This window comes from Antedon mediterranea, chromosome 11, assembly GCF_964355755.1.
Source record: "Antedon mediterranea chromosome 11, ecAntMedi1.1, whole genome shotgun sequence".
In the NCBI taxonomy this organism is placed as follows: Eukaryota; Metazoa; Echinodermata; class Crinoidea; order Comatulida; family Antedonidae; genus Antedon; species Antedon mediterranea.
In genome coordinates this window covers 15,141,389-15,157,223 of record NC_092680.1, presented here as the reverse complement: position 1 = coordinate 15,157,223, position 15,835 = coordinate 15,141,389, and the positions used below count along the sequence as shown (strand labels likewise).

Here is a 15,835-nt window from a genome sequence, read left to right as displayed (position 1 = left end):
TGAAGAGAATTATACTTCTAGAATGTGATTTGATTAATTTTGTTTAAAACATGAGATTTTGCTATCGATTTTATTATTTTATTTTACTGGCCGCCGTCGCACAATTAGAGAGTTAAACCGCTGAGGGCGAATTTAGAACAGCGCCATCAATTTTGTTTCTCGCGGTGTAACAGAGGAGGAGAGAGACAGACAGTACACAACAAACAGTTTGTTTGATGCATGACGGGAAGAGTTCAATGGCGAAGGTGGTCTTTTTGATTTAAAGTTCCTGTGCTCCTCCTGCTGTTATTGATACATACAAGTTGAGAAACATGCCCGGAAATGATGGGGAACATCTTCAGGTTGTATTTCTCATTGATACCCGTACCTATAACAACAAAGATAATAACTTTGTACCCGATAATAAGGCAATTGACCTAAGTAAAACGTTAAGTTTGTCTGCGCTTAAAATGTTACAAAGTCTCGTTAGCCTCGAAGGAGGAGGGTTGACAGGAACAAGTGGAGGGCAAGTGAAGTCGATTCGTTGGGGCTATAAATTCTTTGACTCTCTGAAGCCTTGTTCTGGATACCGTCTCAGAGACTTTCATGATTTTAATTTAACTAACTTTGAGAAGTTTGAAGAAGAGTTAAAAAACAAATTTAAAAACTTTAATATTATTAATAAACAAAATGAAAGTTCTTCCAATAATGATCAAACTACTAAAAAACATCAACCCAACACGCCACTGCCAGGTTTAAAGATTTGGAGCCAAGATTATGCACCGGCAGATCATCTAGCAGTTGCTCTATGTGAAGTTGCCCAAGACTTCCAATGGCAGGCACCAGATATTATGTCGCCGTCCCGCAGTAGTCGCAGGCGGTCGGAAAAAGATTCCAATAATTCAAGCTTTGCGATGATAGAAAAAACCAATTTAACTTTTTTATTCATGGCTTGCCCTTGGAATATCGAAGACTTAAAAGAGTTTGTGAAAATGAGATCCAACGAAATAAATACTAATGATCTATTGGATGTGGTTGTTCATGAAGATGTGCGAACAGATTTTCTTGAGAAGCATCACGTCAAGTTAATCTGGTTTGATACCAGAGTCATCAGCACAAATTATAAAATGGTTTGTTTAATTATTGTTATCAAATTAAAATGTATATAGAAGCCTACCGCATTTCTTTTAAATCCACTTTCCCATTTTGTTTACACTGTATATTAAACATTTTGAATGTGCTTCTTCAAACAAAATAATTGCACTTAATTTAAATTTTGCTGTAATAAAAAATAAAAGATAAATAATCAAGGATGTAATTGTTCTAGGCGGAAGTAAATGACACACACACATTCTAGTGATCAGGTCCATGTAAAGCACTTCAAAGGTACTGTATAATTATGCTAATGATTTTGTATTACTTTTAGTGCAAATGGAACAAACATGTTTTTGAAATTGTACAAGGCATGATGTCGGCTATCAACGGTCACCTCATTCCCTTGAATGCCATCTTAAGCACAGGTTCAAAGGTCACCTCGTCTATCAGAAGTATCCTAAACCAATCAAAGGACAAGCTATCAACAGAAATACCGAAAAGCAATGATGTAAAAAGATTTGAACACTTGAAGACAGTGTCTAATTGTATGATTGCATCATCTATAATGGATTATACATGTTGTAAGGCAAACTTGTTGAAGCGTAGCATTATTCAAGAATCTCTGATTAATGCAAAATTGTTTTTAACTAAAGGTAAAGGTCATGGAATATAATTAATTTGTTTATTAAACTATAAACTATTGATTTGCATTACAAACATTTCCTGTACAGTTTGTGAATCCAACACGTTAGAATAGTTGAGATATTTAGTGTTTTTGCAGAATATTGTGAATCATGTCCATGCACAGTTGTATCTTGAGACAATTTGGCCTGTTTTTTTGTTTGTTGCTCTAGAAATCTATACATGTATACAGTAATTAATTTTATACTTTTACTTTTTACAGAAATTTACACACCATACTGTATACAGTGTAACACAGTACAGTAAAGCATTGTTAAACTAAACAATTAAAATAAAAATACAAATAAAAGAAAGATTATTCATGTCATGGATGAACCTATAAATGATCCATGATTCAACATTTATTCATAATTTTACTTCATTCAATATAAAATAAAATTATTATTTACTTGTATAGAATCAAATACCTGTACTAAGCTTAACACATTGAATCTTTTCAGGTTGTGATGTTCTCTGCTGTTTAAAGATCACACCATTGGCAGCAAATCAGTTTTCAAGGTATTGTGTCAAGATAAACATAGACATTATTGACACTGACAGTATTGTTAATCAAGGAGAACTTTTTTTTTAAATAGTCTACAATTTCAATAAATAAACTTTATCCAATTGATCCGCTGCTTGAGTCTTTAATCAATAATATTAGTTTACTACACCATTAAAAAAGGGAGATTTTCAATTTTGTGCAACTACAGTTTGATTCTCAAATGTGCATGGCACAACATCCAAACAATAGTTTCGAAATTCTGCCGTGCAATAGAACCATTAAACAGAACTTTCAAATGCAATAGAACTACTATTACTGAATGGCACATGATGGGAAATTATCCAATTAAAATGACAATGATACTTCACATAAGGATGATGATAGTATTTTTTGGTTAATTTTTTTTTTCTAGTGAACAAAACAGTCCCAGAGAAACTAGAAGTGGACTAGTTAGAACATCAAACAAGAAAGAATCTTTTACAGGATTAAAAGATGGAATTGTTTTAAATATCCAAGGATTACTGGTACGGAATGGAATACCATTACGTTTTCTACGTTCAAAATCCGTCTATTCATGTTTAGGGATAGATTCTATTCCAGCGAAGAATGAAGGAGATGAAGTCCAACTATCAAGTAGATTCTCAGCTCTAATGAAGCAGTTAGCAACAAATAAAAAAGTGCTGGTAAGTATAGTGTATTAAAGGTTATTATATAACGCCTAAATCAATTCCTGTCATTTGATTAGACAATTATGGGTCACATGACGTACAATAGTATAATATTTGTATACTAAAGTGTAAACTGTATTCTAGTCTGTTTATCAATTGAGATGCTTCTTATATTCACATGATTGTACTGTACACACTTCATTTTCATCTATGTAAATCAATTTGAAAACAATGATGAAAACAATTACTTGCCTATATTAATTACTATGTAAAAATAAAAATAAAACCTAAAATATATCCGTCTATATCCCCTCCTTAATCTACATAATTCTTTCTTTCCTTGTAGGTTGTAGATGTCTGTCACTCAGAATGGATATCTAGTATCATAGGTATACTAGAACCATTCACAGTATCGTCGGCATCGCTAAGGCTTATCAGGCCAGATAACGCCCTCAACAAGCAAACTATTCTTGGTACAGGTATCACTTTCACAAAGACTAGGTCGCAATATAACCCACTTTCACACTTAGTGGAAAGTAGTGTAACAATGGAGGAGAATGTGAAGACCAGTCAAACAACTGGTAGGAATTGGTTTTGTTAAAATATATTTTATTTATAAAAAAATGATTTGAATTTGGAGGTTGCTATCGAAACAGTCAACCATGTGATGTTTCATAACTTTCTATCATCACAGTTGAATGTGCGCCTAGGGTGTATTGTAAAATTTTCTATCATCAAAAGTCGACCATAAAACAATGGCACTACTGATAGAAGAAGACTAATTTACACCCACAGTAGACCATGCCTAGATACAAAACTTAAATTACTTATACAGAGTAGCTTCATCCGATTTTGACAAATTGTACAAGATAAAAAACAAATTTATTCTAAAATTAAGTCTTGTCTTGTACTGTTTGGGCCCAGTAGAATTGGTATTATACAAAGATTGAACCCAGAATCTGGTATCCGTAGACAAGTATGTTTTCTACCGAGATGCATTGTTACTTGTGTACTTCAAATTTTTACCTAAAATTAGTTTATTACTCTAAATTTCTTGTATTTTGCATTGAAATCTTGATTGTTGCACATGTATTTACTTACCGTTTTATGTTTATGTTAGAGAAAACAACAGACTCTTTAGTTGGTGTACAGCAGTTAAATGTCAGGTCATTTCGGCCTTACATGTTGGAGTCATGGTACAAGTCTGCCCCTTCTTCTGGGGTCAACTCGCAGTATATTACTCAACTTACAAGGTACTGTTAACAGATAACTAATTGATAATAAAGTGTATGACTGTGTATAACTCAATTGCTCTCAGACTCATACATTTTCCCGATTAGAATCTGACTGTCAAATGTTACATGTTTTTGGCCTAGCAGTCAAGAAAAGTTGTGAAAAGTTGACTCTGAAAGTGTTATAATTTAAGTAATTAATGCATTAGTTGTTTTTTTTTTTATTACTATAGCATTCAAGGAGACAACAGTAATGGCATGGCAACAGGACTTAGTGATGTAATGATGAACCTAAGAGATTCTTACTGCAAAGACCCTGCTGTTCTGGGTAAAAGCACACTTCCTGCTTCATTTAATAACCCTCAGGAAAAAACAAAGACTGTGGTATCTAGTAAGTAAATGGGATTTATAAGTTAATTTTATATTTGTGGCGAACAAAAATTTCAATTTGCACAACGCATCATAGTGCAGTAACTACAGTAGTAATATTATAAATACAGTACTTTAAATTCTATTTTGTAAGTAAAAATTGCATATGCCTATTTCTTACATACATATTTGGTTTGTAGAGTTAAGGTCTTTTTTGTAACAAACCATTTATAGCGTAAATGTAAAACTACTGAAGCGTCTAAGTGCCATCCACTTGGTGACTTGTCAAGATAATTTGTCTTGTCAAGTCGACATAAATATGAATATTATGTCGACATGTCATCTTGACTACACAAAAATTGCATGACGAGGTAGTTTATTTTGCTGAGTTGACTTACTAATAAATATGTGTCGACATGTAAATAGATTATCTTGCCGACTTCACCTGGATATAGGAAGTTTTCGGCATGTATTGAAAGTAAGACTATTCCATTATTTCCATTTCCATTGTATCAATTTCGATTGCTCATTATTTGTTATTTACGGAGAAAAAATAAGAAATAATCTACATATAACCATAAATAAACAGTTCAAATTCAAATTGTTCTAACTAGGCCGTAAGTACTGCCATTAGTATCTAGGTAGGCCACCTTACCTAGGCTAGACCTAATATAGCCTAGTAGTAGGCATGGTTGTCTCTCTGGCCGATCGTCTTCGTGCAAGGGTGCATAACTAATCAAAATGCTATGTCGACTGTTTATGATTTTACAATCTAGCAAACACAGGATATCCATCGTCATGACAACAAAAATATAATGGACCGGTTTTATGTCGACATTCATATTTATATCGACTTGACAAGATAAATTTTCTTTGCAAGTCGCCAAGTGGATGTTATTATAAAATGACTAAACCTGTAAGATTACAGTAATTTATTAATTTATTTGATTTTTAGAAAATAGCATCCTTTAATTAATTAACAAATATTTTGTATAGTATAATTTTTATAAATAATTACTTTAAAATAAAACAAAACTTAACCTAATTTTCGGTTTTTTACAGATCAGGTACAAAATAAGAAAAAGACATTTATTAGAGCAAAGAGTTTTGGAGGAATAAACACTAGCAGGACAGACAAAATACTAGAAAATAGTAAAAAAATGCAGAAAAATAAAAGTAATGAATTAGAAAACAAAGAAGAAGAAGAAAGGAAAGATAAAAACAGCCGAAAAGACAAACCTGCTCTTAATTTAAGTGGTTAGTGAATTTTATTTTGAGCCTATTTGTGATGAACAAACTTCCACAATATAACTCATGTTCCTTTCTCATCATTGTATATGCATGGTTTAAACGAGTAAATCTTAAATCTATGGTAATATGCAGGATTAAAGACTGTTAAGCTCTTGTCTACACTGTCAAACAGTAAAAAAAATGTGTAATGTGTCCAAATATGGTAGTGATATGATTTTTTTGTCACATAAAGTTTGATAGTGTGGAAAGAGCTTTAGAAACTCAGAAACTCATGAATATAGTTTGTCAAAAACTTTCCCAGCTTAAAGGCCAATTGACACTGAATGGAAAGCGGGAAAACCCTGTAGCTTGTCCCATAGGATCTGTATCTGTCCTGACTAACATTTGCTAATTGTAAACTATGCCTTATAATTTGTGCCTTTTTTGTGAAACCAGTGATTAAAACTCAGAAAATCACTATAGTCAGTTTATTTTTTTTATTTCTTAGAATTAGCTGAGTTTACCAGTTCAGATGATCTTGTAAAACACTTGAAGGACAGCTATGAAAAGCAGCTACAACAGGTTAGTAGAGAAGTGAAATTGAAAGATGACAATGTTAGGATTATAATGAATTCTTTAAGTTTATTTTTAATATCTGATTGTTCTTTTGCACCGTTCTATTCAATTGTTCTATCAAATGGTTATATTGTATGTTTAGCTATTTAAAATTTTGAGTTAAGTTTTGTAAAGCTGGTGACTTTAAAGCTCTGTCTACACTATCAACATTTATGTAACAAAACAAATTTGATGTACCCATATATGAACATGATGATGTCATATCACTACCTTATTTAGGCACGTCACACTTTTTTGTCAGTTTAATTTAGATGTAATTGGTAAATTTATGCAGTTTGTGCCTTTTAAAACGCATGTCTACAATGAATCTGTCTAATCGCTTTTTAAATCTGTTGGTGGTTTTAGAAATAACGACTTCGTTGGCAAACTCTTCCAATATGTAATTACCCGTGAAAAAGTGAATCTCTTTTCACAAAGGACTAAACTGTAGGTTTGAAAAGTTTAAGCTGATGTCCTCATGTATTTATATGGAAGAAGTCCTCCTTGGCTACACCCTCTAAGTTTGAATGTTTCAATCAAATCACCACAAATTCGTCTGTCATACAGGCCAAGACAATCTTCAACAAACTAGAGCTTTTAGATGTACGAAAACCATTCTGTGATGTGCGATCATAGATTTATATTGTTGCTACTGTATAATAAAACTATAGGATACTAATAATACAGACTTTTGGTTTTGTTCTTTACAGGATTCCTGTCCATGTTTGTTTGCCCAGACTATTGTATCCATTTCAAACCATTACATGAAAGTCAATCAAAGTAACAAAGATACAATCGAAGAAACAAAGAAACTCATAAAAGATTCCCTAGTGTTGTCCAGCAAACAACTAAGAGAAAAGTATCAAAAAGATGAACATAAACAGGCGTCTGTAGAAGAGAGAATCTGTGAGGTTATTCTCCAGGTTGTCTTGCAGCTTGAAATGGAAGCTCTGTCACCTACTGACATTCTCAACCGGATGGGTAGAGATGGTTTGATTAATAAAGGATTGAATACCACCAATGAAGATGATGTGTCTAGCGATAGTGAAAAGGAAAGTGATTTACCAGAGGCGCTTCAGAAAGTTGTTGATGAGGTAACGTACAGTAAAAATAATTATGATCGTAATCAGGTAAAACTTGAAACTGAGAATTAGGCCTTCTACAGACCCACACCAAATAGGCAGATTAGCATACTGGGTAACGATCCTATATCTTTTCGAAAAGTATACTTTAATTCTTCTTTTAAAGACACTAGACCTGCAATTTTTGACATTTTGTAAAAATAATGCATATATATGACTCTAAAACATGAAACCAGGTCATTTCTTGTCTTAAAGTTACGTTCTAAGGTTAATTATGATAAAAAGAGAAAAACGATGCACTACCTAAGTAGCTCGAGTCGAAAGTTCTCTGGTAGAAGTTTTTAGGCCTAGCTTAGTTAGGCTTAGTTTCGTGTAGTCCTAGCTGGTAAAGAGTGGTAATGTATGAACATTGTACGCTAGATACAGGCCTAACCTACACTTTTAACGGTTTAAAGACGAAAAAATATCGCAATAGGTTCATACAGTAGTATTTATTTTTACATAAAATATAGTGTGTTACCTTAAATTAGGTCCAAAAAAACATAGGTCTAGTGTCTTTAATATACAACCAATAACTTTACATCTCGTGTAAGATGAGGAAAGTATCTTGTCTAAGGATACAATCAATATGACACAGAAAGGTGCCTCGCATTTCTATATTACCATAAGAAAGGTTTATACATACACCCAATATTGGCAAGTGGTCCCCTATTCAAATTTTACCAGTGGTTATATGACGAGACACAGTGTGAATTTAAATATATGTGACTATTAATAAAAGAGATATGTTGTGAAGTTTGTTGAATATGCTTTCAATACTAGGTTTAGCATGAGATGTTAATTTCCAGAATGTGTATTTTGTGTTCATTCAGGGTGAAGATGCCTTTTAACTAGACAACATACACATTTCATTTATAGTTGATCCATTGAAATTACTAATTGAAACTGTCAACTCATAATTTATTTCTTTTTAATCTTTCTTTATTTTTAGATGGTTGCAATGTTACAAACTATCCCTTTCCTTGCTGATCACAACAAATTGACGGTGTTCTTAAAAGAAAAAATGTTACCAAAGTAAGTGTAAACAGATGTCAATGCATTTGTCTAGAGAAAGCATGTCCAAACTATAGAGGATGCCATAACATTTTGAATGTAATATTTTGTTTCTTAGTTACACAGATACGGTGCCATACATGCTGGTTGGAATCTATGAAGGATTGATGCAGCCTGTTCCCAGTGTTCTCTGTTCTCCAACTATTGAAGACCTGATGAGCATCCAACCTCCACCGTCATCATCGTATGGGTCTGTTAGTTCCCTGGAAACTACTGGCTCTGTGCCCAACAGGTACAATTATGTTTCATTATAATTGTTAAGTTATCTAAAGCTCTGTCTACATTATCAAACTAGCGTGATGTGTCAAATACTGTAGTGATATGCTCAAATAGTGATATGACATCATTATGTCTGTATATGGGCACTCGACTCCCATTTTTATGTCACATAAAGTTTGATAGTGTGGAGAGAGCTTTATAATTCTGTCTACACTATCAAACTAGTTTGACAAAAAAGGTGTAATGTTCCAAAATATGGTATAGTGATGATATGACATCGTGTCCATATGGGCATATCACATTTATTTTATTTTCTCGTTTTATTTTTTCAAAAATGTCTAAAATAGGCCAAGAGGACTGAAGCGCTTACCAAGCATTGCCAACATACCTACAAGGACAATATCAGTTGATTTAAAGAAAAATGAAAGTAAGCCAAAGGAATCTAAAGAAAGGAGAAAGAAAAAACCAGGTATGTTTGTTAGAAGTTACTTTATCAGAAAACTTTGTATACGCACACATAACATTCTAACGAAAACTCTTACATCTTTTGTAATAATGTATTTGTTTATTAAAGATAAAGAGGGCCTTCCTTTTTTTTGCTGAATGTCCATTTTAGTTGGACTTATTAACCTGAAAAAAACGGTTATTCAAGAAAAAACTTATGGGGTTTTCATTAAATGTAACGGTTTATTTTATCTTTTTATAAGTTAAAATTATTATATTTTTCATTTGTTTTATGTATAAAGTTAATTAAAACTGCAAAATGGCCTATTTATAGTGTGATTTTATTAATCTTTATTTAATGTTTTTGGGAGGCATAACATTTTTAATAACTAGAATAATCAAAACAATTGTTTTTATAGTTGTGGATGAAACAAAGAAAGTACGGAGGAATTTATTTATAGGTGAAAGTCAAGAACACAAAGTTGAAAATAAACCTGGGCTTACTCGCAGAAAATCAGTAGCAGTTATGCAGACCACAACTTGGTAAATGTCCTCTATTATTTATTTCATTTATTATTATTATTTGGTCCCGAAAAATCCCCAGGGGGGGGGGGGTCCGTGTTTGAGCCCATAGTCTATAGGTTTCCTCAGATTGATCTTGTAATAGGCTAAAGATTGTCTTTTAAGATAATAAAATACCGTAAAACCTTGAAAAGAAGCCCATGGGCTTCTTTTTTTAAACTCTTTGAGTGGGCTTCTTTTCAAGATGGATTCTTCATTAAAATGTGAAATGCGAGATGAAATAAAAATTATTTAAATAACATTTTTTAAATAAATTCTTGCAATGAAAATTACTATCAAATAATATCCTGTTTATGGAATTGCACTTTGTTTAAAAAATCTGAAATGTTATTATGTGCTTTCTTAAGGAAAAGCCCAAGAAGAGGTTGTTCTAGAGCAGGAGCTGTCTTGAAAACAAAGATAGTAAAGGAAACACCTGGCAAAAGACAGGTTATCTCTGCTATGCTTGAGAAGATGGAAAGAGCAAGGTGGTTCTATTTTATGTCATTAGCTATTTTTTATTATAACCCCCGAGTGTATACTTGCCATTTTATTGGTTAATTACTCATCACATGTCGTTCAGTATTAGTTCTACCTAACACAAAAGAGATACCTAATGATTATAATGTACCTACGTCCTCTGGCGAAAATGCAGTAGCACCGCCTATGTTTTGCTTGCCATTGCATTTTATAAACAATAACATTCAAAACAGTAGGCCTACTCTATTTGAATTAACAATTTTGGAGAGCAATATTTACTAATTAATGTCAAAAAATCTATTGTAAAATTGTTATCACGTTATGTGAAACCGCTATACAAGTGGAATCATTGGAGAAAAAAGATTGTTTCATGGTTTTCGTCGATTTTCCGTGTCACTAATCTGCATTTACACAGTACTTGAATAGCTGCAAATTGAAAAAAAAAACTACTACGATTTTTATCACAGTGGTTAACATGATTCCTCTGATAATATTATGTGACATAAAGACAATATTTGGTTTAGGAATTTATAACTTTGTACTGTAATGTACTGTGCGAGCCTAGGTTCATCTAGCCAACATTTTTTTACTTTGTTGTTTTCTAGAAATATTATTATACTAAAACTCTTCTGCCTTTTTCTAAATAATTTATGTTTAAATGGTAAATGTGTAACATCTATGTAAAATGTTATGTTTTAAGACAAAGACAGAAAGACAAAGCAGACACACTCATTCAAGTAATAGAAGAATCGCCTGTGAAATCAATGCAAGAAACGCATGTCAAAGGTAATGAAGAGAAAATGCTGTAGATCCCATCAGCATTTAATCTCATATGTAATCAACATTTTGCAGGTCTTAAATATAGGTTAACATAACTAAGCCTAGTTAGATTTGAAAAACCGTAAATCATTTTCCTATAAAAATCAATTTTTTATATAGAAAAATATTGCCAGAGTATTTTTCAACATCATCTTTTGTTTTCTTTTAAAACAAAGATAAACTTTTTTTTGTTGTGGACTCACCCATAGTAAAATGTTGGAAAACTATAATTTTGTATTGTTCACAAAACAATTGCTTCCAAACTTAAAATTTATTGTAATTTTTATTTAAAGGTGTTCGATCAAGTCCTCGTATTAAGGCCTCAAACACTCGACAACGCACCAGGTCATTTTATTCAAAGACAAATAAGAAAGACTCACGCAACTTGGCTAAGGCTTTAACATTAGGTGCTCGTATTCGAGGAGACGAAGCAAAAATTACACCTCATATTACTAGGCTCTCAGAAAATGTGTCCAACTTCAAGGATATTAATAAGCCTAAAGATTCTGAAATTGTTCAAGAAAGTCCATCCAAGTTTCTTTTAAGTGAAATCTTCAGCCCTGAAAAATTACAAGGTATTCGGAAAGTTGCTCTACAAGGCTTGGATTCACCTAGTAATAACACAAGACAAAAAGTTACGTTAACGCCCAATAAACAAGACGCAACCGAATTCAAAAAGTGCCTCACATTTAGTCCAACAAGAAAAGACTTATTGACAAGCGTGCAAAGTGATATCAAGTCAGAAGTTTCTCCATTTAAAAGCCCGATTGGAACACCCTTGAGAACGCCCAGGAAAACCAGAAATTCATTGCATAGTCATGGTTCAGCAGAAAAGGCAAAACAGTCTGATTCGGTAAAACATGAAATTAACACTGAAGAAACAAATAAACTATGTGCAAACAAAAAAGAATCATCACATACATCTGAAATTTTAAATAAACTTGATTCTCCTTCTACTGAATTGAAAGTTGGAGTATCACCAAGATTGAAATTAGAAACTTTTGATAATTGGCCAAGAAAAAAGGTGCGATCAGGCACACCATCCCCAATTGATTACAAAACCCCATCTCCATCATGTAAGGCTAAACCTTCAACCAACACAGGTTCTGTCTGGATAGAAACGCATAAACAATCTCCAACCTTTGAGAGAGTTACACCAAGATCTACTGGTTCCGCCAGCAAGGTTAAAGAATGTAGCTCAAAGAGTACAAGATTAACTAGAAGTAATTCAAAACGGAAAGCCAATGAAGTACAGGAAAAGAATAAGACACCACCAAAGTCGAGACGAAGATTACCAATATCCAGAAATAATTCAGAGAATATTCATTGTAGTTTTTCCAGTTCTGCAGAAGATGAGGAAGATTTGATCCCATTTGTTGATGATTTATTTACAGATGTAGATAGAAAAAATCCTGATGTGGTTGCCTTGATATCTGCTGAAGGTTTAGATTCAGATTCAGACCCAGAGATTGATTTTCCAAAAAATTGTGAAGTACAAAAAGTAAAATCTCAGTCATTGTTAACACCCACTTATAGCTTAAGAAGAAAGCGTTCTCTGGAAGAGAATTCTTCAGAAAAGCCTCAGAAGATTTCAAGAAAGAAAACTCCAGATTTTCGAAATGCGGGTAGTTCATTTGACATTTACCAGTCACAACCGGAAACCAAAGAATCACGAATACCTGTTAATACATTACAAATTCCTGGCACAGGAATGCAGCACAATGATATATTACCTTTCAGAAAGCCTTCAAGGAGAAAGACACAAAACATGCCATCAACATCCTCAGGCAGATCAGCATTCTCCAGTTGCGGTGTTGACTTGAGCTGTTCTGAAATCAGTAACATTTCTTCCGTCGATGTGGATGACGTTTTTACAGAAGAACACCTCTCCCATGAGACTCCAAAAAGCTATAAAAGTCCAAGAGGAACTCCGAATCATAAACATACTCCATTGTCTGTCAGAGGTCTGAGCCAGCTATTGAGTTCTCCTTTAGTTTCGCCATCGCAAAAGAAATCGTTTGCTGGTGAACGCAGATTATCCAGAAGAAAGGACTCTAATTTTAGTTCAAAATAAAGCTGTTTTGTTCAATTTTAGTCGTATATATAAGTGCCTAGCTCAGGGAAGAGTGAAATTACTGCCTAGCTACAGTATTGTTTGTAATTGGGCAGTTCCGTTGTTGTTTCCTTTAATCTTGATTTCCACTAATTTGACCAATCACAAGCAATGAATTATTTGAACTGTCTAATGTCATTGGTCAACTCGCTTGCGTTACGTTCTAGTGGGAACCAAGCATTAGGAAAATTAACTATGAATACCAATGCGAGTCATTATTGCCAATGTATATTTAGAGACTAATAATCCTCAATGATTACACTCTCCATCCTGGGAGTGGGTAATACAAAAAAGTTGAAGGAAAGAAAAGTTTTTTCAAATAAAATCACAGGTGCTCACTTTAAGATTCTGAAACATAATCTTGACTTGAATTCAATGTTGTTTATTTCAATTTTTATTTTTCGTAAATGATTAACTGTGCAATAATACTAGTGTTTCCCAATTGTTTATCAAAATATTTCAAATTTGTGTAGTTTTGATCATTGATAATTAAACCAGTGGTTGTTTTTTTTTCTTTCTGAATCATAGTGTGCCGATGTATATATTTTCTATAAATGACGGCATAAAATAAAACTACCATATATCGTAATTCCACCACTTGTCTTAATTTAATTGTTTTTCGTATATATGAACTGAACTTCGATGATCGAAGCGACCGACCAACCGCACATTCACAAATCTTGTCGATGATGGATCTACCCCATTATATTATATAACCTAATAGTATGTTTTTGTGGGGTTTTTTTTTATTTTAGTTTTACGTCCTCTTTGAAAGTATGTTTTGTTTCGCACAACCTTTAAGTTGGATCTTCTACTTTCCTATTATTTAGATTCAACAATCGGTACGACGGTCATAAATCAAAGAGAAACTTCTCTGTATTCAGAAAAGAAACCAGTTTACCCACTACTACATTTATTATAATCTTGCAATCTAAATACATTTGTAGACACATACGATTAAATAAAATATCTAGTATAGATACATAACACATCAATACCACCAGGCTAACACTATTATATAATCCACTTCCATGGTATCGCGATTGCGGTATGGTTACCACTGTATTATAATTAAGGTGTTGTGTAGATTGCGAAATAAATTATTTTCTAAAGTACATTTGGTATAATAAATAACTTGTCTCATTTTAATAAATACACCGTTTTCTATAAAGTTTTTTTTTACGACACCACAATAGGTTCTACAATATTATACGCATTCATTAACGGTTTCTTTGAACACAGTTTTGTCGTAACCGCAATAATGACATTTGTATTATTTATCTTAAACGTGGTTGCAATACAATTGCTGCTAAATATATGAATATGTCAGTAGGCCTAGGCCTAGTGTTGGCCTACGGTACTTAATCTTGCAGTACATTTTCTATTTGTATGGGTTAGTCATGTATTTGGCAAGGTACGTTACATCGCTGGCTACTATTAGGCCTGACTAACCGTTACGACTGACGCCTAACTTTGTAACATTTAAAGATGCTTCTGCTGTGTGGATTATGTCGAATTTATCTACGAGTCACTAAACTAAATCGCAATAATTAGCAACTGATTTAACTAAAGAAATTGCAAGTGGACAACTGGAAGAACCTTCATTAAGAAAGTAAGCGGAGTAGTTGAAGCTGAGATTTCAGAAATACTTTAGTAACGAGAGCGGTAGTCTCTCAACTAAACCAGTTTGTTATCGTTTATTGTTTTCATTATTTAAAGTCCAAATAGTAATGATAATGTTATATCAGTAATAAAGATAGTGTTAGGCCTATAAGAAAGTGTGAGCAGAACAGCTGTTGACTCGTATCTCTTGTTGAGTTATACGGCTACTAGCTTGATCTACAACAATTGCTCTGACTAAACGGCTCCTGACGTCACAGCTCACGTTGTTGACTACTCTTGAAACACTCGAAGAACACTCTTCATTTAAAAACCATTGTTCCATTCCGTCGTCTGGAAACTACGTGAGAAAAAACATATAATTATATAGTATACAAATATACTTTACCTTGTGAGTTTCTGTTTAAAATTATAACCTTTCATATTAAACGAAACCTTATTTGTTTTAAATTTTAGCATAACGTAGGTTTTGTGTTTGGGTATCATAGTTGAATTCATGAGATAACATTTAAAAATTTCACAGTTTATACTTTTATATAAAGTAAACATCTTGCACTGTAAAATACAATAATCCTGATTAGACCTAGCAAGGACCAAAGAATATATATTCTTTGCTAGGACCTATACCACTACGGTACATGTCAATTCATTAGGCGCATGTGTATACATTTCAACGCATCCATCCCCTTGATTCCTCGCTGTTTTGGCGTACTAGGTCTAAACGTGACAACAACCAACGACGCGTGTAGGAGGTACATTATAGCCCTAGGTAGTCACAAATCATACGTTCCACTATTATAGGATCGACAACTGCTGTAGAATACTTATTCTTATTTTAAAGTGAACTCACCTGTACAATTTGGACCAATTTTCCTTCTTTGTTTTCCGCCAAGAAAAGTGTTTCCCAGTTTTCAACTCGGGGACAAACTTCGACCCGAGTACTCGGAGCTGATTGAGGTAGGCCTATATCTGGTGGAATGAAATGTCCAATGTCTGGAATTTCTGGAACA

General features: G+C 33.2%; 1 protein-coding gene across 1 annotated transcript; it reads left to right on the top strand.

Annotated features, from left to right (window-relative positions):
• The first annotated feature begins 29 nt into the window (after nt 1-29).
• On the top strand, nt 30-14,293 carry LOC140062007 (treslin-like). The gene is made up of 17 exons (XM_072108047.1): nt 30-1,109; nt 1,406-1,727; nt 2,217-2,274; nt 2,673-2,943; nt 3,275-3,509; nt 4,049-4,181; nt 4,394-4,551; nt 5,592-5,786; nt 6,268-6,341; nt 7,085-7,468; nt 8,448-8,530; nt 8,628-8,801; nt 9,136-9,257; nt 9,652-9,775; nt 10,162-10,281; nt 10,974-11,059; nt 11,386-14,293. The coding sequence occupies exons 1-17, from the start codon at nt 312-314 to the stop codon at nt 13,164-13,166; spliced, it is 5,118 nt and encodes a 1,705-aa protein (XP_071964148.1). The 5' UTR covers nt 30-311; the 3' UTR covers nt 13,167-14,293.
• Nucleotides 14,294-15,835: the final 1,542 nt, after the last annotated feature.

Bases quoted from the DNA above. Each gene is read 5' to 3' on its own strand.
- LOC140062007 (XM_072108047.1), top strand. From the start codon at position 312: ATGCCCGGAAATGATGGGGAACATCTTCAGGTTGTATTTCTCATTGAT. The intron at 1,728-2,216 runs GTAAAGGTCATG...GAATCTTTTCAG, and splicing joins AAAATTGTTTTTAACTAAAG to GTTGTGATGTTCTCTGCTGT. The intron at 2,275-2,672 runs GTATTGTGTCAA...TTTTTTTTCTAG, and splicing joins GCAGCAAATCAGTTTTCAAG to TGAACAAAACAGTCCCAGAG.